The 25,764-nt window shown below is 44.7% G+C and overlaps 1 protein-coding gene across 9 annotated transcripts in view; it reads right to left on the bottom strand.

Annotated features, from left to right (window-relative positions):
- UNC79 (unc-79 subunit of NALCN channel complex) overlaps positions 1–25,764 on the bottom strand; it is a 264,184-nt gene that overhangs the window by 145,864 nt on the left and 92,556 nt on the right. For all 9 annotated transcript variants that reach the window (XM_089322569.1, XM_089322574.1, XM_089322572.1 and 6 more), the window contains exons 8-13: positions 22,707–22,771; positions 17,697–17,785; positions 16,991–17,031; positions 14,669–14,697; positions 2,515–2,744; positions 20–191 (exon numbers count right to left, since the gene is read on the bottom strand). In XM_089322569.1, the coding sequence (XP_089178695.1) occupies positions 20–191; positions 2,515–2,744; positions 14,669–14,697; positions 16,991–17,031; positions 17,697–17,785; positions 22,707–22,771 (626 nt within the window). The remainder of the gene's footprint in view (positions 1–19; positions 192–2,514; positions 2,745–14,668; positions 14,698–16,990; positions 17,032–17,696; positions 17,786–22,706; positions 22,772–25,764) is intronic.

Here is a 25,764-nt window from a genome sequence, read left to right as displayed (position 1 = left end):
GTTCATTTATTTCACTTACTAAGAACCATATTCCAAATTGACTGAGCAGCCGCTGGTCATGTTTATCGTCGTCCTTGTTATCAAAGTCAGCATTATCCAGGGAGTGGTGGGATGAGGAGAGGCCCAGCTGCCGCCGCCGGTTCAGCTCGTACTCCCGCTGCTCCGCGTGGAACTCGGCTTCTTTCAGCAAGCTGCCGAGGCAGGGGGATTTCGAGTCAGAGGACTGAGAGACAGGTTCTAGATCATGACCTATTTATAACCATGACTTCATTACTCAAGCACCAGACTGCTCTCCTTTAAATTGGCAGGAGTTATTCCCTGAGGCCTTGTTTCATTTCCTTACTATTTTGTACTCCATTTCCACTTCTAAGATGAACAAACTGAGGCACAAAGCGGCTACTTCCTCCAATTAATTAGAATCCAATGTCTGGCCCGCCACCTCCCACCGTAAGTCACTGCTTCCCTTTATATCTGGCTTGAAGCTTCGGGGAAGACAAAGTGCATGATACAAGGAGAGACTGGGGAACTTGCACGCAGATGGAAACATTCAATGTCTACTATTTGAGACCTGAAAGGAAAGCAATGAAGAGGCCTCTTTCAATCTACTTTACAAGCATCAATGTCGGCAAGAATACAGCAAAAACTAGTAACTTCACATGCACTGTTGCCATCGTTCATCCGGATCAAGCTTTGGGAAGCAGCTTGGTAATACATCGAGAGCCATTCACACACGCATATCCTTCGATTCATCAACCTGCATCTGGTAATCTGCCCCAAGAAGACACAAAATGCAGGCAGGGCACTACCTACAAAAATACTCATAAGCGTAAAAAAAATGGAAGCAATCTAAATATCTAATAGTGGAGAAAAGTGAGTTATGTCTAGAAAAATATTATCATACACCCACCAAAAATGACACATAGAAAATGCACAACATGTAAAAGAGCTAAGTGTATAATATCAGAAAGAACTGCGGATGCACTGTGGTCAGAGTTACACGAATGAAACACGGATTGGGATAAAATGGGAACATGTTTTAAAACTGACAGAGACAGCCGGCGCCACGGCTCACTAGGCTAATCCTCCGCCTTGCGGCGCTGGCACATGGGGTTCTAGTCTCGGTAGGGGCGCCGGATTCTGTCCCGGTTGCCCCTCTGCCAGGCCAGCTCTCTGCTGTGGCCAGGGAGTGCAGTGGAGGATGGCCCAGGTGCTTGGGCCCTGCACCCCATGGGAGACCAGGATAAGTACCTGGCTCCTGCCATCGGATCAGCGCAGTGCACCGGCTGCAGCCCACCAGCCGTGGTGGCCATTGGAGGGTGAACCAACGGCAAAAGGAAGACCTTTCTCTCTGTCTCTCTCTCTCACTGTCCACTCTGCCTGTCAAAAAAAAAAAAAAAAAACTGACAGAGACAGTGATGTGGCTGGTATTTTTTTCTCTCTTCCCAAACTTCCCATCATGTATGCAGGCTTTACTCAGGCTACACTTGTCGCAGTCCTACCATGTGTCAGCCACTCAGATAAGACAAACAGAAAAGAGTCCTTGTCTTTAAAATCTTGTATTCCGGGGACTAGGGCTGTGGCGTAGCAGGTAAAGCCGCCACCTGCGATGCTGGCATCCCATATGGGTGCTGGTCCAAGTCCCGGCTGCTCCACTTCTGATCCAGTTCCCTGCTAATGGACCTGGGAAAGCAACAGGGGATGGCCCAAGTCCTTGGACCCGTGCACCCATGTGGGAGACCCAGAGGAAGTTCCTGGCTCCTGGCTTCGGCCTGATCCAGCCCGGGCGGTTACAACAGTTTGGCAAATGAACCAGCAGATGGAAGATTCATATTCTCTCTCTCTCTCACTCTGTCTCTCTTTCCCTCACTCCCTCCCTCTAACTCTGCCTTTGGAATAAATCGAATAAATATTTTTAAAATAAACAAAAATAAAATTTTACATTCTAATATTATCTAATTTCAGAAAAAGAAAGTCTTGCTTCCTTGAATATTCTACAAAAAGAGAACCAGTCTAAGGCTGCCAGCTCCCACGCTGCTTTCCATGTCATGTGGTGGAAGGAAGACACCCTGGAGCCTGTGGGGTCAGGCCCTGACTGGCTTCCAGGACTCAGAGACCAACCCAGAACCGCCTGGAGTTGCCCTCCATGGTCTCTCTTCTAAGTGGGTGGCGTGTTCCTGCAGACCTCCACCCCTCCTGAGTGGCTAATGCTGCTGTCAGTCAAGCCAGGCGTCCTAAGCCCCACCTCTCACTCTGACTGGCACCCCCACTGCTTTACTTACTAGTGGGTCACGTGCCTCAGCATTGCTAGTCCTTCCCTGAATACCTGAAGGACAGGCTGCATTTCTCCTCTTCTGTCTTTCCAGTGCCAAGCACTGCCTGACATTCATAGAAATATCTGCGGAATCCATGAATTTAAAAATCCCCAGGGCCACTGCGGGAAGGGGCGAGCATTGAAAGCTGGGCTCAGGGTGCACGTGGGGTGCGGGGAGGGTGGCCCAGCTCCCCGCGTGTCACCTGATCACGGCCTCCACGGCGCAGACCAGCTCCTCGGCGCCGCACTCGCGCGTGTTGATGGGCGGCGGGGAGGTCTGATAGAGGTGGGTCTCGGCCGCGGCCCCCACTTCGCTACTGTGATGGTTCGAGTGGCACCTCTTGCAGTACCGCACAGGCCTGTTTCCGTGACGACCGCAGCACCCTGCTGAAAAGCAGGTGACAACTGCCCTTCTGACATGGGAACTGCAATTCTAGAAGGACAAAAAAAAGGCAGTCAGTTAACACCGGCCACTGAGGGAAACGTGGCTACGAACTGGAACACTTACGGGGCCACCAGAAGTGACAGCACACTTCTGAAGCGCCACTGATGTCCAAAATGCAGGTCAGTCTCTAGCCAGGTACATGTTGGTCATGGTTAGAAATAAAAGCAAGAAGAGAGCGCAGCAGGAAGTTTGTAGCTGCCCTGCGACTGCACTGGGAAAGCCCTCTCTAGAGTCACCTCCACCCTGCGCAGGGGTGGGGGACATGCAGTCACCTCCACCCTGGGCGGGGGTGGGGGACATGCAGTCACCTCCACCCTGGGCGGGGGTGGGGGACATGCTTCCACAGTTCCAGCAGAAAGGAGAAGAAAGCACTAAGAAAGCGAGGTTTGGAGACAGCGCGTGGCCGCACGTCAGAGCAGAGGGCATGTTAGCTCCCAGAATGTCCTCTTTCAGAATAATTTCTTCCACCGCTCAAACAACAGGCTTCCAGAGCAGCTCATCTCCCTGACCTTGACTCAAGGACAGACAGAGATCGTGTTGTGCTGAGCGGAAGGCCCCACAACAGGCCGTTCCACTCCCACCAACACTGTCGTCTCTTCATGAAGGTCGATGAATCTGATCATCGACTCCCCACGGATAAAAGCAAAAGCACCCAGCATCAGAGAATCAGCTGCTGATATCAGCCCCAGAGAGGAACCCACGAGTGATGGACGTGAGAAGAGTGGCACAGGGTAAGACAGAGTCCAAGGCTGAGAGAGACCATTGTCAGAGCCACTCAGAGCTCAGACACGAGAGGGGAAGGGAGGTGGTGCTGGCCAGGAGCAGCACGAGGAGCCGTCAGGAACGTGCTGGGTCCGTGAAGAAAGACGTGCCCCAAGCCTACCAGAGATGCTAGCCCCACGCACTCCACGCCTTTTTGAGCTCTCAGTCCTTCAACTGTGCTTGTAACGATATGAACACCTCCAAGGGGATGTGGCACCCACAGCCTTTATGAACTCAGAACTTGGTGAACCTTTGGAGACAGAAGGAAGAAGACATGCACAAAACCTACATCCCAGCGTCGACAGAGGACTGGATTGTCTATGGGAACGACTGTTTCAAAGCGAGGCTTGTTCCACTTTGATGTTAGCACCAGGCTGCTGACCCTGGAAATCAGTGCTGGAATATCTCATTTGCTCAACAGGACTCAAGGCCATCAACTCATAAAAGCAAGATAGGAAGTCACAAGCCACTGTGTTTTCCAAATTCTCCAGATGGCTTTATATTCGTGGTCTTAAGACTCTAAAATGTTCACAATCTGCTTTTTAAATTTGTATTAATAATCCTGAAAAGCAAACTGACATGAAAATGCTGTGTCTTTCCAGCAGCTGAAGCCCTGTCTTCCTTGACACCCAAATCAGACCCGAGTTCTCTAACTGGGTTATTTTGCCCTGATTTGGGGCCTTTCTCTTTCCCGGACTCAGTCTCTTCCAGAAGTGCACAAACCCTTAGTATAGGGGGCTTCTCCTGCTGCGACACCACACCAGCAGGGTCTGTTCTTAGGGTTTCCTTCGTCCTCCTGACTTCAGTGTGTTATGTCTCCCCCCAAAAAATATTCAGAGGTTGAAATCCGATCCTCCAAGGAGGCAGAACCTTTGGGAGGTGATGAGATCATCAGGCTGAGGGCCCTTAGAAACAGGAGGATGCTGCAAGAAGGTGCACGGACCAGAAAGACGCCCTCGTAGACCTTGCAGCTGTCAGTGCCTTGATCTTGGATCCGCAGCCTCCAAACCTGCGAGAAATCACGCTTGCTGCGTACAGGCCCTGGGCCTGTGGCACTGTGCTATGGCTGCCTACAATTAGTCTTTGCTCCTTTGGGATTCCCTCTATTACACAAACAAATGTGGCTATGGCTTAGTGGGCAGCTATTAGTGGGAATAGCTATTAGTCTTGAAATTTAAGATCTGCTATTTCCTACCCTATTTTTTACTACCTCCAAAACAACCAATTCCTAGTATCATTTTCAAATTTTCTGTCCTTCTATTGTAGACTTCCTGGCTGATTATATACAAGAAAGGGAACTTCTTTTACCATAATTATCTACAGAGGAATAGTGTAATGTTTCTCTATGGCTTATATAGAATATAACAAATATAGTTAGATACACAAAGGTCACAAAACAGGGGAGAATAACCCAGTTAGAGAACTTAGGTCTAATCTGGGTGTCAAAGAAGACAAGGGCTTCAACTGCTGAAGAAACACACTAGATTTTAATGTCAGTTTGCTTTTCAAAATTATTAATAAAAATTTAAAAAGCAGATTGTCTTAAGGCCATAAACATAAAGTTAGCTGATGGGCCGGCGCCGCGGCTCACTAGGCTAATCCTCCGCCTGCGGCACCGGCACACCGGGTTCTAGTCCCGGTTAGGGAGCTGGATTCTGTCCTGGTTGTTCCTCTTCCAGTCCAGCTCTCTGCTGTGGCCCGGGAAGGCAATGGAGGATGGCCCAAGTGCTTGGGCCCTGCACCCAGATGGGAGACCAGGAGGAAGCACCTGGCTCCTGGCTTTTGATTGGCGCAGGGCGCCGGCCGCAGCGACCATTTGGGGGGCGGACCAATGGAAGGAAGACCTCTCTCTCTCACTGTCTAACTCTGCCTGTCAAAAAAAAAAAAAGTTAGCTGGTGAAAAGCTGGAGATTTTGGGAAACAAGGTGGCCTATGCCTCCCCATCTTGCCTACAACCTTTCCCAAGGATTTAGTTATATGAATAGTAGACACCAATTGTATCAGAAAGAAATGCAACAGGTTCATAGCTATCTTATGAAAGCAACAACAATAATGGTTTCTAAAATGTGCACTACACACCCAGTCCAATACCAAGTCCTCCACCAAGTGCCTATTTGTGTGGGGTCACTGTCACATTGCCTGTCTGCACGCTCCAGTTTCGTGCTGCTGAACATACACACATGAATTCAAACCTGGACAAACAGTGACACATGTTCCTGGCTCTAGTTCTGTTCTTTAGAGGCCCATCTAGAATTTTCTATCAACAGGTGGACACTGTTTCTCCTCTACTTGAATCTGAAATGGCCTTGAGACTTGCTTTTGACCAACTGAACACAGCAGTGTGATGCTGCGTGACTGCCTTGCTTCCATCACGACTCTTGCCTTCTTGGAACACTGCTGTGGGGTAAGCCTCACACATGCTACCGTCCTTCTCGCTGCTCCAGACATCTCAGCTGAGGCCCTAGACATGGGACTAAGGATGTCTGTGGCCAGCCAGTCTCCAGCCTACCACCAGCTAACTAACTATACTTCCCATGTGTGAGTCCAGACAAGACAGGAAGAATTTTCTAATTAACCTCAAATGAAATTGCTCTTCTACTGGCTAGTGAACAGGTAAGTGGCTATTGCAATAAGCTAGTATGTTTTGCTACAGCTTAACTTTAACAGAAACTGGCTCCAGAACCAAGGTGCTGCTGTAACAAAATCTGAAAACGTGTGGCACTGGTGTTGGGGCCGGGCACCCAGTGGGATCTAGAGAAGCGGTGAAGAATGAAATGGTGGAAACCATAGCAAGGCTGGAAAAGGCAGTGAGGAAACTGTCTCTGGAAACTAAAAAAAAAAAAAGAGAGAGAGAGAGAGAGAGAGAGAGAGAGAGAGAGACCGCTCTTTCATAGGAGTGAAACAACTGGCAAAACTGGTGCCTGCCCAAGTTTGGAAGATAGAAAAGACATATAATAAATTTGGGAAAGTGACTAAGAAGACCTCTAGGCAGAATGTGGAAAGGGTGAATTAGTTTGTGATAAGTGCATTTGACCGGGAATGGAAGCAGAGAGAGAAGCTAAAGAGAGAATTATTTAATTGGAAAGCAGAAGATAGAAGAAATACAGAGGAACCAAGAGCAAATTCAAGGACAGGTGGAAGAAGCCATCCAAACCAGATGAAGGCAATGAAGATGTACATTACCTTTAGAGAACTTTAATAACAAAGCGTTCAGTTATTATTGCTGCATAACAAATCATTCTAAAACTGAGAGGTAAAACAGAGCCATGTTACATGCATGGAGCCTGTGAATCAGGACACAGCAGAATCACTTTTCTCTGCTCCACGATAGCTGGGACCCCAACTGGGATGACGGGTGTGGGTGAGGATGACCCCAACTGCTGGGGGCTGGAGGAGCAGGTGCTGCAAATCCACTTCACACATCTGTCTGGGGCCCCACCTGGCAGAGTGAAGGATGGGCTCAGCCAGGCCCACTGGGGGGCCCTCTACACTTGGCCCCTTCGCATAGTTCAGGGTCCTTGTGGCATGCCAGCTGTGCTCTGCAAGGAGCATCCCAAAAGCACGTGTTTCAGGAGGGCCAGGAGGGAGGCATGTGGCCTTTCATGACCCGGTCTAAGCTACAGAGCCACCTCTGTCATCGTCTGTTGGTTAGGGCAGTCACACATGTATCCAAATTCAAGATGAGACCCAGAATCTACCTCTCAACAGGAAGAGAATCATAGAACTTGGGGCTGCCAGAGTCAGCCCTCTGGCCACAACTAACTCACATCCTGCCCCATGTGAAATGCACTCTCTCCCCACCCAAAGACCCCCGAAGTTTCATTGAGGGACAAAGATGAGTCATCCCTGCCAGGCTGTTTGAATGCTGACCCTCAGAACCCATGGGCGTAGTAAAATGGTGCTCCCTACCACACACTCGGGAGTGGATTGTTATGGAGAATTTGGAAGAGAACTGAGTACCGGGAAGTGAAGTGTTCCTATAATAAAAAGCTAAAACATGAGTCATCAGCTGCAGGCATTTGGCCTAGTGGTTAAGACATGGTTAGGACAACCACAGGCATGTTGGAGTGAAGGGGTTGAAGTCCCAGCTCCAGCTCCTGACCCAGTTTCCTGCAAATGTAGACCATAGGAGGTAGCAGGTGACGGCTCAGAAATCTGGGTTCCTGCCACCCACATGGGAGACCTGGATTGAGATCTCAGGTCCCAGCTTCTGACAGTTACAGACATTTGGGGAGTGAAGCAGCAGAGGGGAACTCGCTCTCTCCCCTCGCCTCTCTCTCACGTCCCTCGTCTCCCATCTTCCCTCTTCCCCCTCTCTCTGCCTCTCAAGTAAATAAGCAAAAATGGTTTAAAATAGGAGCCAGTTCTGTGGCATAGCAGGTAAAGCCACTGCCTGCATACCTGCATCCTATATGGGCACTGGCTTGAGTCCCAGCTGCTCCTCTTCTGCTCCAGCTCCCCGCACATGCGCCTGGGAAAGCAGTGGAGGATGGCCCAAGTGCCTGGGCCCCTGCACCCGCGTGGGAGACCTGGAAGAAGCTCTTAACTCCTGGTTTTGGCCTGGCCCAGTCCCAGCAGTAGCAGCCATTTGGGGAGTGAACCAGCAGATGGAAGACGTCTCTTTCTTTGTCTCTTTCTCTCTAACTCTGACTTTCAAACAAACAAATCATTTTTAAAAATGCTTTACAATAAATGAAATACAACATGAATCATTTGCTTTACGACCAGGCAGAGGCAGAAGCTTGAAAGGCCGTGAGAAGAAGATCGTGGACGTCGGAACGGGCCTTTGAGGAGGTGAGAGAAAGTGAGGAAACGCCACGATTGCTGGAAGAAAGGATGCTGGCGCTGCAGGGCAGCAGGTTGCCCAGGAGGTGGAGCAATGAACTCAGGTCTTGCTCAGAACCTTTCAGGAGTGCTGAAGGCCCCAGCTGGCTGCTTCCAGCTGCCCACAGAAAAGTGTGAAAGGAGGCAGATAAACCAAAGAACAAATTGAACTACTGTGCTTTCACCTAGAATTTAAAGGCAAAATATTGAGCACAGGACAGCCTTCCCAGCCAGCACAGGGAGAAAAAGGGAAGAAAAAGTTTCAGGGAAAACATTAAATCCAGGGCCTTAGTAGGAAAACGTGGTGTCCTGGAGGAAATGATGAACAAGGCTTGCACGTTTATAAAGAACTGGGGCTTTAATATGGTGCTTCATAGGCCCGCTGAGACAGACAAAAAGTCTGAAGTCTCTTACGGGCATCCGTCACCATCCTCTCTGTGAGCAAAAAGGCTCCAAACACCTCCAAGGCATCGCCCCCGCAGCCCTGCAGAGGACTGAACGGTAGGAGGACATACCTCAAAGAGGTCTGTGCACTGATGTCGGTGTAATGAAGCAGGTTTAGATATTGATACTTAGAAGTGCACAATGTTTTGAGGGAATTGTACCAGTGCAGACTGAAAGGAAACTGCCCCAAAGTAAGATGATTTGGGGGCAAGAGCTGTGGCACAGTGGGTTAAGCCACCACTCAGGACAACCCATATTATATTGCTGACTTCAGTCCAGGCTACCCTGCTTCTGATCCAGCTGCCTGCTAATGTGCCTGGTCAAGTGGGTCCTTGTCACCCACTTGGGAGACCTGGCATGAGTTCCGGGTTCCTGGCTTCTGCCTGGCCCAGTTCCAGCTGTTGCAGGCATTTGTGTGTGTGTCTCTCTCTGGGTCACTCTGCCTTTCAAATAAATACATAATTTTTTAAAAGATGCTCGGTGATAAAACTACTTAGCTGCAAACAACAGTCACTTTTTATGGAAAAGAAAAAATGGGCAGCTCCCAGAAGGGTGGAACCAAGAACCAAAGAGATCACCCCACCCCGTAGGAAACTGGGCTGATTCCTACGGAACTGGTGGCATGCACCCTGCTGCATTTCAGAATTGCTATGGACCACACATTGTGTGCCTCCTCCTCTCTCCTTTTTCACATTAGAATGTCCACAGCAGAGAGCCTGTCCCTGAATCAGCCTTGTGTTCTGTCTCTTTCAGTTTTTCACAGCAAGAGAAAGCATTCCCAAGGGACCAAATGCAAAGAGCTTCATCCACCCCTGAATCCCATTTAGATGAGAAGACCTAGACTATTTGGGAAGAATGTAAACAACTGTAACCAGAGCCGTGTCCTCAATACCTCTCTCATCAAGAAATGGGGTTCACTACCTTCACCCTGGATTTGAATAGACTGTGGCTGCTTCGACCAAAGGAGTTTGGCAGCACTGATTCTGACACAACTCCCGAGAGCAGGTTGTAAAGGGACGTGAGCTTCCACCTGGCTGTCCTGGAAAGTTCTCTCTTTGGAAGCTTCTTCATCTGGATGCTCTGCCTGGAACTCTGCCCCGAAGCCACGAGAAAGGTCATGTTACAGAGACAGCCTCCAATAAACAGCACTGGCTCACTGTATCTCCAAGTCACCCCGATCCAGAGCCCAAACACATGACCTAGAAGCCTCTAGATAATTCTGGCCCCAAGCTATTCAAATCTTCCCAAATGAGGTCCCAAACATCAAGCAAAGACAAGTCATCTCCACTGTGCCCTGTCCAGTCTCTGACCCATAGACTCTGTAAACACAATTAAATGGTGTTGTTTGATGCCTGTACATTTTGAGTAATTTCTAATGTTGCATCTGGCTATACTGCATATGATGGTACCTGGAATATCCACCTGCTTTATTATCATGAGCCATTGATTCTAAACAATATCAGCAATAAAATACTTCTCCCCAAAATAATATTTGGTTGATCAAAGTTCTGGACAACTGCTGCAACTCCAACTAAGTTTTAAGAAGATATTTGAAGTCTTCAACCCATGTGGGCTCAGCATTCATTTGCATAGTAAACTTGGGAGCTTTCTCTTAGACTTAGGTCCAGCTAGCACTGGATTTTCAAATGTTCACACCAGCCACTCTATTTCACTGCTTTGAATCTTAAACACAAATAAATACAGATGGTCCTTGACTTACTATGTTTTTTTAATCTACTACAGTGCAGAAATGTACCCATACAACCATTCTGTTTTTCACTTTCAGGACAGTATTCAACATTATGAGATACTCATCACATTATTACAAAGTAGGCTTTGTGTTAGAAGAGTTTGAGACTGTAGGCTAATAAAGGTGTTCCTAGCATGTGGAAGGCAGATGAGGTTAAGCTATGCTGTTTGGTACATTAGGTATATTAAATGGATTTTTAATTGATGATATTTTCAACTTGGAATGGACTCCAGGTTGAGGAATATCTATAACTCCAAATATTCTCACAGAGTGACAGAAATTCAATAAATCAAAGTCTGTCTGCTTATCATTCAATCATGATTCTATCATTGCTTATTTCAAGTCTACCATTCAAGTGTAGAAACATGCAGTTCCGAAAGAGGTTTAAACAAACTGTGCCTAGAGCAAGATCAAACAGTTCTGCACTAATATGAACTTAATAAAGGTTCTCCTAATTGGTTTTCATATAAAATATAGTGTTTATTACATGATAAGCAATAAAAACATTGAACTGGCATTGTGGCATAGCAGGTAAAGCTACCTCCTGAGATGCCAGCCACCCGCATGCCAGTTCAAGACCCGGCTGCTCCACTTCTGATCCAGCTCATTGCTAATGCACTCCAGAAAGCAGCAGAAGATGGCCCAAGTGCTTGGGCTCCTGAACCCACTTGGGAGATCTGGAAGAATCTCCTATCTCCTGGCTTTGGCTTGGCCTAGCCCTAGCCATTGCAGCCATTTGGGGACTGAACCAGAGGATGGAAAATTCTCTTTCTCTTTCTCTCTCTCTCTCTCTCTCTCTCCCCCCCTCTTCCCATCCTCCCACCTTTCCTCCCTCCCTGTCTTTGTAGAACTCTTTCAAATAAATAAATAAATCTTTAAAAAAAATTAAAATGTGCTAAGTTGAGGCTTATTAGTAAAAATAACTTTGTCAAATGAAGCAGAAAAGTATTTAAAAACAAACTAGTTAGGGCTGGCACCGTGGCATTGGGGGTAAAGCCAATGTCTGCAGTGCTGGCATCCCACATGGGTGCCAGTTCAAGTCCTGGCTGCTCTTCTTCCAATCCAGCTCTCTGCTGTGGCCTGGGAAAGCAGTAGAAGATGGCCCAAGCCCTTGGGCCCCTGCACCTGTGTGGAAGACCCGGAAGAAGCTCCTGGCTCCTGGCTTCAGATCGGCACAGCTCCAGCCATTGCAGCCATCTGGGGAGTGAACCAGCGGATGGAAGACCTCTCTCTCTGTTTCTCTTTCTCTGCCTCTCTGTAACTCTGCCTTTTAAACAAATAAATAAATCTTTTTTAAAAAAGCTACTCTGGGTCTCAAATATGTTAGGAAACACTTGAATGCCACTAAAGCCAGGACATGCTGATTTAGGAAATAAAATGGCTTCACATCCCAGCTGCTCAAGCTTTGAAAAAGTTCTCAAAGTAAGAATGGCCTCAGAATAAGGATGAGGCCGGCGCCGCGGCTCACTAGGCTAATCCTCCACCTTGCGGCACCGGCACACTGGGTTCTAGTCCCGGTCGGGGCGCCGGATTCTGTCCCAGTTGCCCCTCTTCCAGGCCAGCTCTCTGCTGTGGCCCGGGAGTGCAGTGGAGGATGGCCCAAGTACTTGGGCCCTGCACCCCATGGGAGACCAGGAGAAGCACCTGGCTCCTGCCATCGGATCAGCGCGGTGCACCGGCCGCAGCGGCCATTGGAGGGTGAACCAACGGCAAAGGAAGACCTTTCTCTCTGTCTCTCTCTCTCTCTCACTGTCCACTCTGCCTGTCAAAAAAAAAAAAAAAAAAAAAAGAATAAGGATGAGCTCAAGAGCATGCCGCATGACTGCAAGATCCCTTGGTAAGACTTCAGAAAGACACAGGGCAGTGCCTCTCTGCTGAGCCTCGCAGCTGGAACAGTGCTTCTCATGCTTTTAGAGCAGACACAGCAATGATTGTCCCAAAAATGACAGCTATGACTCTGGGAACACAGAACCCCAACAAGATTCACCAGATTTCCATGAAGTTTTTAGGAAAGACATACCAGGCACTGCCAACTGAAAGCAAAGTGAAGGGACACCACTCAAAATGAAAAGTTCTGTGGGACCCTCAACTTCTGCGTGGAGGACACAGACTGGGAGAGTCACTCGGCTGCAACATGGGCCATTTCTTATTGAAGATGAAGGTATCTTAAAGTGCAGAGCCAAGAGCCCAGGAAGGCAAGAATGAATTAGGGAGCTAGAGCAAAACCAGATCTCACTGAAAACACACTTGCCGGAGACAGAGGAACTGTTGGCATGTTCACGGCTGCAGCTGCTTATAGACCAGTGGCTATCCTCTACTTCCTCTTCCTCTTTGAACACAGCTTTATTGCTGTTACCCTGTCCCTGTTTCAGCACTGTGTCTATGTATGTAGAGAGCAGGCAACTCTCCCTGTTAGTTCCCTAAGTTAACAGACTTAATAACCAAAGAGTCCCATCAGTGACCATACCGGATTCAAATCATGAGACACTGAACTTTAAGTCTGAAGCCAAAAATCAATAATATTTGGGGGGGCGGTTTATAAGGTGCTGAACATATTTTGCATATGATAAGAATATAAATAACTTGGGCCCGTGTTGTGGCTTAGAGGGTTGGGCTGCTGCCTGCAATGCTGGCATCCCACATGGGTGCCCGTTCAAGTCCCAGCTGTTCCACTTCTGTTCCAGCTCCCTGCTAATGCACCCGGGAAAGCAACAGAGGATGGTCCAAGTGCTTGGGCTCCTGCACCCGTGTGGGAGACCTGGATGAAGCTCCTGGCTCCTGGCTGTGGCCTGGTCCAGGCCTGACCGTTGTGGACATCTGAGGAATGAACCAGTGGATGCATCTCTCTCTCCCTCTCTCCCTCTCTCCCTTTCTCTCTCTCTCTCTCTCTCTGTAACTATGCCTTTTAAATAAGTAAAATATTTTTTAAAAAAAAAGAATATAAATAATTATGTCTGGGGTTATATTGTGGTAGACTAAATGTAACCACAACGTTCTTGCCACTCCTTGTATAATCTGAAGGATCCCATTTCCCCCTCTTTGAATCCGGGTTGGCTTTGGGACTTGCTTTAACCAATGCAATGCCACGGAAATGTCATTGTGTGGCTTCTGAGCCTCTGTTTCAAGGGATCTTGCGATTTCCTCTCCCACCATGCCAACCACGGCTGCTTGTGAACTTGAACTTGCTGCCTCGTGAAGAAGCCCAGCCTAGCCTCCAGGATAAGACACTTCCTGGAAAGAGGGAGGCCCAGACATCCCAGTCATCCCAACAATTCCAAGGAAACGAGGCCAGCCAGAGCCAGCCAGTCCGCAGCCTGATTACCCACTGACTGTCATACGTGAGTGAGCCTAGAGGGGCTTATCAGAGTAACTGGTCATTATTAGTCACTACAGTTTAGGACAGTTTGTTATGCAGCAATAAGTGAGACAGCCCTCCAAATGTACCTACTCATGATCAATCTGCCAAGAAGCTTAGGGGACTTGCACAAAGTCCACATGGTTAGGAGGGAACAGAGCTACCCAGAATCCAAGCATCTCAACCAACTAGTCAAAGCTTTTTATATAACACCCCAGCACCTTTCTTTATGTTCCAACTGCTGAAACAGTAAGAGCTGATGTAAGTGGCTTAGAGAAACTGTTATGAAGTATGGGTAAGGGAAATTTTAGAGGAGGAACCTTTAGCTGGATATATTGTTCAACATAATTGAATGTTTACCATAAAGAGTCATGTTATATGACACATATAAATTGGACTATTTGCATTCTTCTTCAAAACAATAAATATTTCCAGCACACAAAATAAATCCTTTACTAAAACTAAGTCCTAGGACTTGCAGTATCATTCAAAGCTTTTTTTAATTAGACACCTGTCCCAGAATTACACATATGCTTTTATTTCAAATTACTTAACAAAAACACTGTGCACAGGATGGGTGAGCAAAAGCAGAGATGGAAATAGAACTATCTGGACATAGCAACCTTGCATGCTAAATTATGTCCTTTCCCCCTTCACAAACAGGGTGACATGTACACACTGGGAAACCAGGGTGCAGAAATGAGGCAGATGTCAACGAGTGGATTTACACACAAACACAGCAAATCATGCCCCACCATACAGATGGCCAGCTCTTACCTTTTTCTGACATATAGCCGATATTTCAGCTGTAAGGGGAAGGTACATAAAATATCAACAGAGAAAGAGAGCCCGTTTTAAATTAGGGCATCCAGGAAGGAGAATACAAAAGCAATCTTAGTAGCACAACCTCTAGACTTGGCCAAAACAGCTTTTGACTTATCTCATAAATTGCCATCTATTTTTGTTGGCTTCTGCTTCCTCCAGAAAGCATGAAATATATCTTTTTTTCTATCTGGGCATCAGTGTGGTTTACCTTTAATGGGGTTAAAAACACCGGCACGCTGCATCTACATCACCTATTCTCAAAAGTAATTCAACCTTCTCACCTATGCCTTAGAAATCAGATTATGCTGAAGCTAAACAATTTTAATCTGATCTCCCCATTTTACAGATGGAAAAATTGAGGGCCAGTGTGGTTGGATGAGCTCCTCAGAAACCACACAGGCTATCACTGGTAGAGGCAAACAGAGAGCTGCGTCCTAAGAGTCGCCATTTGCTGTCTTCCCCATTGTTCTGTGGCACTGGGCTGACAGGGTAGACCCAGAGTGTCACCAGGCTCTGACTTACCAATCAACACTAAAGAAAACCTGACTCACTTGGACTATGTAAACCAGAACCATCAATGTATTTATGTCTTCACTGGTGGGATTCACTGTTAGTTAAGTAAAAGCAGTTTTCAAACCTACAGGTAGACCAGTTGGAGCAAGGCTGTCACACTACCACCTACATGTGGAGTTGACTCTAATGAATAGATAAGAATTCTGTTTACTGGGCACATCAATTATTTCTATAAAAATTGATGCTTGAGAATACTTGAAAATAATTTTTCTAAGAATCTAGTAATGTTCCCCTGAAATAGTTAATTGTGCAAAAAAGTGGACTGACATTTTATTTATAGAATAAATAAAGAATATGGAATAAATTGTTACCATCTGTGTGAAAGACCAAAAGTAAAGCTGTCACAAATCCTTCTAGAAAGTATGAATCAGTAGTACGAAGTTAATGAAATTTACAACTCAGTTTTAAAACTGGTTTTGTACAATTAATGGTTACTTAACAGTTTTGTGTTCTAGAGTTTTTCTTCAAAAACCTGAACTTAGTGTCACATTCACAGGTGAGTAATGAAAAGTTATTATCAATTTTCTTCCAAAGATGATTATCACCTGAAGATGATGACCAGAATTCAACAATACATCTGATATTTAAAATGCATTTTAGATCATGACTATGAGTTTTACCATAGAGCACTGGCAGTTCAATGACAAAGTGGCCTAATTTAAAGAAAAAAGTTATCTTTACCCATACAAATATTTCCAGATGTTCTTATATAAATTTTCAAAATGCCCATTTGAAGGACATAGAGGCTGATGCTATTGCTCCATTTCACAGCCTGCAAGCACTCACTAAATTAACATTTCTGTTAAGGTTGGGATGACCTCATATTCAAAGTTATACATACTACAAAAAAATGATGTACTTTTCATAAAACAAAAGGCTCAAGTTAAAAATATTCACACAGTTTAATTAATATAAGATTCTTGCATTTCCTTTTAGATGGACTTTTCAGATGGATCTTTCTCTTCAGCTGAGTCAGTTTCCCTCTGTCGCCGCTGTGGATTCAGTACACCTTCAGCTTTTTTTCGCCTTTCAACTTTCCCTGCTCCCCTGAGTACTCTTCCTTGTCACTCAGCCCCCTTCCAGTTAGGTGTTTGGAATACCCACTTCTCCTGTGTGCACTGGGATGCTGTCTGCGCCCACCAACTTTTAGGGGTGGCTTCTAGAACTCTAACAAGCATAAGAATCATCACAGATCTTGTCTCCCCATTCAGATGGGTTACTTTTAATTTAACCCCACTTTACTGATGCGAAGACTGACTCTCAGAGCAATTAAATTATTTTCCCCCAAAATCCAGAGCCACAATAATGTTGGCAGGGACAGGCCCTTCATCCAGTTCTCTTCCTACTGACGCTGATGCCCCTCATTCCCTGTCTGATCTGGCCGGGCACATAACATCGGCAACATCTGTGACGTGTACAGAAAATCCCTTTCCACGTAATTCAGCCGGGCTTCCGTCAGCGGGAATTCTAATCGCAATATCTAACCTTAGCTTTGACAGAGTTCATCTTCTTCCCTCATTAGTAAGTGTATGTGTGTATTACACACAAGACAATGATATAATGCTTCATATCAATGAAGAGTCAGGGAATATAATGCTTTGATTACCGTCTTTGTAAAATAAAGTAGTACAAAAGGAGATGAATTAACCATGTCATTAGTCATGATTACTCATTATTCAGCCTTTCTGAAGTAAACCGTACCTTGTGGCAGAAGAACATCAATCAACCACTCGCTGTGGTCCCTACAAAGAAAAACAAAACTCGTTTTTGAGCTGCACTGAAATGTAATCCTTCCACATGAATGTTTTTAAGTCCCACACTATTGCTGAAAAGCCTTCAAGAGAAAGGACGTATAATTAAGAGCACAATCACAATAAGCTTTTAAAATGTGTAATGCATTCCAGCTAAATTATAAATTATAGGCATTTCATCATATTCAGTTATCTTTAAATGATACTTTCCAGATGCTAATTATGCCAACCAAAATACTGCATGATCTGTACGAAGCTGAGCATGACTGTGAAAGCAGCAGGCAAAGAGAACCCACTTGAGCTGCATGTCATGTTTGGAAACCACAGTTTTCCCTTACATCTATTTTTCTTTGTGGGGTTTCTAATGGGGTTGTTTTAAAATTGGAGCTGCTTTACTAAGTGAAGTCATTTTCTCTTGTCACACGGAGAGAAATACTGCAGAGCCAAAGATTTCAAAACTGAAATTTTCCAAATAAAAGTTTGCTATTCTTTAAATATCAGACACATTAATCTGTAAAGTTAAATGTTAGACACATTAATCTTTTAAAAAACAAAGACTAGGGGGAAACTTGGGCAATGTAACCATTACGTCCAGGTGATTCTCTCACCCTCGCACTGTTGCCCTACTTCCTTTCTTTCAAGGACCTGATACCTACCCCGCAATCCTCTCGCTGCACTCTTCACAGAGATATAACGGAGGTGGTTTATCACCCAAAGCTACCGACAGGGAAGGATCTATACACATCTGAAACACATAAAAACACAGAATGAACCCTCCTGCGCCTCAGCGATCATATTCCCTGTACCACAAACACAAACGCATAAATGGAAATCCACTGTCAAAAGCAAAGTGGAATAAAGATTTTTGGCAGAACTCATTCAACATATAACTGTTTTTCCTTCACTGGCTGATAAGTCCACTGTCGTTTTTTCATTTCTCCTGTTATTTACAATTTAAGTAGCAGCTGGTGTCAAGAAATCTACCCTCATTTCACAAAGACAAAACATTATATTGGCTTAAGCATTTGGCCTAGCAGTTGGATTGGAATGTCCCTGTCCCATATCACAGTACCCGGGTTCAAGTCTCAGCTCTGCTTCCAATTCCAGCTTCCTGCCAATGAGCACCCTGGCAGGCAGCAGTGATGGCTCAAGTAGTTGGGTCCCTGCCTCTCATGTAGGAGAGACTCAGATTCAGCGCCTGACTCCCTGCTTCAGCCTGGCCAAGCCCTAACCATTGCAGGCATTTGAGGGGTGAACCAGTAGATGGGAGATCCTCTCTCACTCCCTCTCTCTCCATCCCCCACCCCCTGCCTTTCAAATAAATAAAATTTTTTAAAAGAGAGAAAAAAAATCATTTTGTCCAGTGGCTACTCAATTTGCTATATGGATAATAAACATAGAAATCCCCTTAGGAAAAGGAAAATACATCATTGAGATCTCAAACCCCTACCTGATAACAACATGCTCGTCTTAAGACACACATCAAAGCTGGCATTAACTCTAACACGGAGGGTTTCGCTTCTCCTGCTCTGCTCTCACCTCTTTGAATCAACCATCCAAAGTTTCATGCTCACGTGTTTTTTATTTCTACATGTGACCTGTAATTTGTTGGCCCCTGCTGTTCCTTGTTGTGTATTACTGTTTTCAGTAGTCTAAGCCACAGAGATGAAAAGTGTTAATTTTACAGCTGATCATCAGGATCTTTCAAATAAATCAAGCGAAGAAAACACCCACATGACGAGTTTCATTCTGGGCTTTGTGTCAGTTTAAATTTCTATGATTTATCAAAGTCACTCTGGATTCTGTTCCTGTCACTCCAAAGAAATAATCCACGCAGGCTGTAAGAGATTATTTCATCACACGCCTAAAGCTTCTACACGAACTTCTGGGACTTCACCCTCTCTGCTGCCTTCACTGATGTGAAAGGGGGAAATGACCCAAATTTACAACGCAGCCAGCCTGTAATTCAAAGTTAAAACCAGAAGGAGTTTCAACAACTGGGGAAACAAGAGATAGAATTGCTACAATTTTAAAAATTATACCACCAAATTTATAGATTATAGATCGTCTGATGCTGAGGGCCCTGCAGGCCTTATGTGCCTTCCTTCGTTCCTCGCAGTGGTGTGCTAGATCAGGGACTGACACACTTTTTCCTGTGAGTGTCCAGAGAGCAGACAGTTCGGGTTTGTGGGGCACACCGTCTGCGTGTATAGCATGAACACCGCCATAGGTAATACGTAAGCAGACGAGCGTAGCTGGGTTCCAGTAAAATTTTATTCACCAAAGCAAGCAGCAGGCTAGACCTGGCTGTGGGCCACTGTTTGCCAACCCCAGTCTTCTCAGGTAATGATCAGGACTCCAAAGTATTTCATAAAGTGAATCTCAAATCGAACTAAGCCAAACCAAAAGAAGAGTATGATATCATAAACTATAAGCTCCAATGTAGTTACCCCTTTAATCCTATCGCAACTCTCGGCTCTTGCCCCAAAACCACTTCCTTTGCAGCCTATTGCAACAAAAGCCTCATAACTTTTATACTTGGCAAGTCATAAGTGCCTAGTGGTATAGTGCACTGCTACAAAAATATCAGATTTCTGCTGATGACTGACTCGTTACCCTGAGTGTTCCCCAAGTACATGATGCAGACCTCCTTCTAAGGGATCATTGTTTACTCTCTCTTTACCTATCTCTTCACTATCTTTATGTCTCCCTCTACCTCTGTCACTGACCTCAAAAGGAAAATCTCCTAGGATGTGGGAACTATAAAGAGCCATTGGGGATGAGCTAGCTGACCAGGGATCTGCTCCAGGACTTTGCTGATGTGACCTGCTAGATTTGTAGCTGTCGAGTTAGTCCTAGTCCACTCTAAAGAGATCAGTTTACACCCATGCTCACATTAACATGCTTATTTCTGGGTTTACATTAAAACTGTTTATTTTTCTGTTTATAAATACAACCTATGAAGGTACTTCCAAGAGCTCATAGAGAAATTGGAATTAACAGATGAGTTTATTTTGATGCAAAAAAATTCATGAGTAGTTCTTTCAGTATAAATATTTTTTCATAAAATTTTTTGAAGATCCCTCTATGTCCAATGTAGAGGCTTAGGAGAATGGAAAAAATCAATTCAAAAAGCTTACTAACTAGCCCTCCATCTCAATGCCATCCTGGGAATATTCTGATGAGTATTACTGGTGATTTTTTACTGTGTGTATAAATGTGAATATACATATATGTAATTTTTCAACTAAGTTTGTGTCCTATACAATTCCATAAATTTCCTTTTCCTTTCATGTTACTTAGTAAGTATCTGCATGTCTGATATCAGATGGTGATGGTGTAGGCCTGAAAGTACTCATTTTGTAAAGAAAAACAGCACTGAGCCAGACCTGTTGTAGTGTCAACACAGCCCCACTGCAGGCAGCATTAACAAGAGTGGTGCCTTTGGAGCAGCCATGTTCAGTGGGTTAAGCCATCACTCCAGATGCCTGTATCCCATATCAGATTGCCTGGGATAGAGTCCACCTCAGCTTCCAATCCAGACGCCTGCTAACGCACCTAGGAGTGCCACTAGGAGGCAATGGTACTTGGGTTCCTGCTATCCACACGGAAGACTCAGATGGAGCTCGTGGCTGCTGGCTTCAGCTTGGCCCAGCCCTGGCTATTGTGAGCATTTGGAAAGCAAACTAGTAGATGGAAGATCTCTGTGTGTGTGTGTGTGTGTGTGTGCACGTGCACACGTGTGTATCTCTGTTTCTGTCTCTCCCTTCTGTCACTCTTCCTTTCAAAGAAATAAGGATTTTTTAATCATTAAAGAATGGTGTCATTCTAGAAAGTGTAGAGTAAAAGTAAAAAGGAAGCTCTTTAGGCAAGCCAGAGCTCGGAAAGTGAAGTTTTAGGAGCAATAACAATGTCCTGGGACTGAACAGAGGCTGTGGCTGTCAATACTGTGAATGCACCAAATGCCACCGAATTGTTAGCTTGAAAATGGTTCATTTATGTTACATGAACTTCAACTCTATTTTTTAAATGACAGAAAATAAGATGGTTTGGTCTATCCTGGAGGACTGCCTATTAGGGAAAATGTGAGGACAACCCACAGGAGTGGTTAGCACTGTTTGCCTAGGAAGGATGGGGCCAATCTAATTCAGGATGATTTCTGTCGGGGGAAGCTGGAAAATGTGTCTAACCAAGATGTCAAGGGACTCCTGAGAATGCAGCCTCACACAAAATCAGGGAAAACTAACTGGAGGAGTCAAACAAGGAGAACCCCCGGCCTCTGGATGTCTGGGTGAGTGATAAGGGGAAGGAAAGACACAGAGACACAGGAAGAGGGAACAGTGAAAACCTCCTCGGTGTAAAGACTCAAGCAGAACTCCAGGAATAACACACAAACTCACTTGTGTTTAGCTCCGAACATCCTCACATCCAAGAAAGGTACCTTTGAAGCCCCAGTGCCTACTTCAGTAGTCTACAGAGTAGAACAGAAGAGGCCTACACTTGCATTGGAAGGCACCCTCATCTGAGCTTTCTCAATACGATGCATTCAGTTTTCCTCCATTAAAAGCAGATACTAAATACAATCATATAAAGATGCTCTTTACTCATATGACAGAGCTAGATGAAAATGTACTCCTCTGCCACTGTTGGTGTATGAAACATGCTTTTGTTTCCTTTTTATATTTGTAAGATCTAATTTTACCTCTTCTACACTGTTTCTATAAAGTGAAAGTATTTGTTTTCTATTATTCGGTAATCTGCACAGTCTGTGCAGAACAGAAGAATCCCTTCTCGGCCTTTTGGCTAAGATCAAGTGCAAAACAGAAGAAGCAAACTCCATGACAGTGGGTTCTCTAATAAATTCAGCCAACGCCCACACTTTAAGATACAAAAATTAGCTTTTGCAATCCAGACACATGTCTATACAGCCAAGTATGTTGTATCTAACAAATACACCATAAGCAATTTTGTTAAAAAGATGTAATTATTTTTCTTAACACTCAGCTTCCAAGCTTCAGGGTCATCCGAGGACATAGCCAAGTTGACAGAGAGGAAAGCAAATGAGGCTGAGAGCCAGGATGCCCGTTCTCCCTCCAGTTCTGCCACTAACTGTGATGTTAGGAAAGTGAATTTACCTCTCTAAACCACTATGCCTTTAACTCTACTGTAGCTTTCCTCATATATGCTATCTAACTGCTCAATCATTTCAGCTCTGTCACATGTGTGATTTGAGTTGACTGAATTTTATAAAAAAATGTTGCCTTATAACTCTTGAATTTGCATAGTCACACACTTGGCATTCTTATTTTCTAGCATATAAATGAAAACAGGGGAGAAATACATTTCCTTGCATTTACTGGCTCAGATAGAAGCCAGTTAAGGGCTATATAAGAGTTTCAGCAGGATTCCTTGGATAATTAGCTTAGTGCTACACAGCACTTGGCAATGAACTCATACCCAAAACCTACAGACAGAACAGTGATTCATTGTTCTGCCTTGACACAATCTGCCCAAGTACTGTCAAACTGAATGTGAGGTTCTTGAGATGACAGCAGAACACAGGCTTCAGTTTTAGGAGGCAACCCTACTCCATTCATTCAGCAATTTGCTGCTAATTATTTGACCACTAACAAAGCAACAAGGAGCTGGCTCTAATGACACAGTACCTTCACAGCTGGCTTGTTAATTGCATTGTGGCATTCAATGTGCTGGCAGTGGATGGGATTCCAAGCTGCAAAGCAAAGCAAAGCTGGTGAATATTTCTCATTGAAAACATTCATGCTCCCAGTACACACACAGTCGATGCTTCACTAGGTTTCTTTTTTTCCTAAATAGCTCACCAGAAGTCTTCCTATCATAATGTTTTTTTACAAGTTTACGACAAATTTAAAAATTAGGCAAACATATCACAACTCTATCCATTTTCCCAGGGAGAGGGACAAGCCATTGTAAGATGACATATACAGTATAAAATGGTATATAAACAATAGCATGACATTAATAAGTGCTCAAAGGTTTCTACAACTGTGGTTTCACTTTCTTCCCGCAACAACTCTGGGGTGAGAAATTGGTACAGAAGACTACTCATCTAATTTCACATAACAGTAAGTTAAAGTTTAAAAGGTTAAATAGTTGGGTGTGGTCTCAGAGTTAGTAAGTGGCAGTCTGGGACCAGAAGCTCTAACTCTCGGGTCTCAGCACTGTGCTTTTCACTATAATATACTATGTTAAATATCATTATTTTTGGCAACAGGAAGCATTTCAAGTTCATAACAACTGAAACGAATGGGAATGAATCCTCCAACCTTCCATTCCCCACCCCACCCTATCGCATGTGAAGGCAACAAAGATGCGGCCTTTGGCCCAGATGAAGCATCCTCTCTCACACACGCGACTCACACACTGAACCTCTGCTGCTGTGCTGTCACCTGTACCCAATACCTTAATTCAGCAAACATACAGAATGAGCGAAAGGACCAAGTTACCCAGAATATGCCAGTGAAAATAACAACCAGTAATTAGCACCATCTAGATGAATCTATAGACTGGAGCACTTAGCTAACAATATCCCATCATTAAAAAACAAAAAAAGAAACAGGAATGGGTTTCTATGCTTGAAAGTAGGACAACTAATCTTGTAGGACAATGATTGGACTAATATACAAGAATTCGCAGATGAGCGGACACTTCTCCTTAGTTAATATTCAATTATAATTCAAATAGATGTATTATTAATGATACAGATTATGCTTCAACTATATTAAAAATGTTCTATTCAATCTTCTCTCCTGTTGTTACATGCTGTATAAGACTCGTGTCTCATCTGGAATTCAGGGAAATATAGTTAACAGAGTCCCTGACTATCAAAAGTGCAAAATAGGCCGGCGCTGCGGCTCACTAGGCTAATCCTCTGCCTGCGGCGCCGGCACCCTGGGTTCTAGTCCCAGTCAGGGTGTCGGATTTTGTCCCAGTTGCTCCTCTTCCAGGCCAGCTCTCTGCTGTGGCCCAGGAGTGCAGTGGAGGATGGCCCAAGTGCTTGAGCCCTGCACGCACATGGGAGACCAGGAGAAGCACCTGGCTCCTGGCTTCGGATCAGCGCGGTGTGCCGGCCGCAGTGCACCAGCCGCAGCAGCCATTGGAGGGTGAACCAACGGTAAAGGAAGACCTTTTTCTCTGTCTCTCTCTCTCACTGTCCACTCTGCCTGTCAAAAAAAAAAAGAAGTATAAAATAACGAGCAAGGTTTTGGTGCAGTGGCTAAGATGCCTCTTGGGATGCCTGCGTCCCACATCAGAGTTCCTGGCTCAAGACCGGGGTCCTCTGTTCCTGAACCAGCTTCCTGATAATGTGCATCTTGGAAGGAAGCAGATAACGGCCGAAGTACTTGGGTCCCTGCTAACAACACGGGATAGCTGGGCTGAGTTCCAGGCTCCTGGCTTTCTCCTGGCCCAGTCACAGCTGTTGTGGGCATTTGGAGAGTGAACCAATAGATGGAAGATCTCTCTTTGTCTCTCTGTCTCTCTGCCTTTCAAATAAAGTGAAAATAAATAACTAAAATTTAAAAATAAAAAAATACAACAGGTCTATTTATTTTAAAATAAGGCAAGATGTACAAGTCAGAGACCACTTCTCTAATAACATGAGACTGATAATATTTTAGACAGACAAATGAACGAGTAAAGTAACAGATGAATGAAGACATAGTTTGTGTATAGTATTCCACATCCATAAGGTTTGTTTCCCACATGTGGTAAAGTCAACAGAATATAAAGAAAAGAAACATGTTCTGCAATTAGAGAAATGTAAAGAAAAAAGATTGCCTTGAGCCAGTACATGCATTGAAAATATGTGTGATCTGTGTTCCATTTCTTCAGTCTCAAGCTCACGACAGACATCACTAATTCACCACGGCATTCCTTCACGCTGAGTCCAGAACTGGCCTTGGAATACCACTATGATCCAAGCAGTCACCACCAGTCAAAACAGAGTTGGCACCAAAAATGAAATCTGCTATCCATTTCTGAATTAGCATAGTATGAGAGTGCTTGCAGTTTGCTTTATAAATAGTGAGAAGTTCTTGACACATATAGACAGAAGTTATATTCAAAATATGTAACAACCGCTAGCATAGGCGCAAACAAATTAGAATGTGCACCAGCCATAGCACTTGATCAAGACCATCAGAAAGCAATGCTTTTTACTGGGAGGAACAGATATCCAGTCCTGTTCCTCACATTTTCCACTACACTTTTACTAAATGGAAGAACTGGTTGTAGGATATGCCACTTAAGGTCATCAAAGCCATACTAGATTTAACCTACTAAACCAGTGAATTCTAGTTTTCACTGTGTATCAGAAATCAGATATCAAGGTTTTTAAAATACAATGTCTGAAATCCATGTTAAGTCTACTGAATCAAAATTGCTGAAGATAAAGCGCAATTATTTGTAATTAGGAAAAGCTCTATAATTGATTCTGATATAAGGTCAATCTACATATCTTATTTTGTGGTAAGTACAGTCATGATAGGTCTCTACTCAAAAATAACAAAAAATTAAAAACACAATAGACAAGAATGCTGCTTCCAACTATGATGAGGCAGTTGGCATTAGACTTGCCTTCCCAACATAACCAACTAGAAAATTGAGAAGTACATATGAAAAAACTATTTTCAAAAGTTAAGCTATGGCCGGTGCTGCAGATCAATAGGCTAATCCTCCCCCTGT

The sequence above is a fragment of the Oryctolagus cuniculus genome, chromosome 20 (assembly GCF_051225735.1).
Source record: "Oryctolagus cuniculus isolate XC-2025 breed Fujian yellow rabbit chromosome 20, ASM5122573v1, whole genome shotgun sequence".
Taxonomy (NCBI): domain Eukaryota; kingdom Metazoa; phylum Chordata; class Mammalia; order Lagomorpha; family Leporidae; genus Oryctolagus; species Oryctolagus cuniculus.
This window is presented reverse-complemented; position numbering and strand designations above follow the sequence as displayed.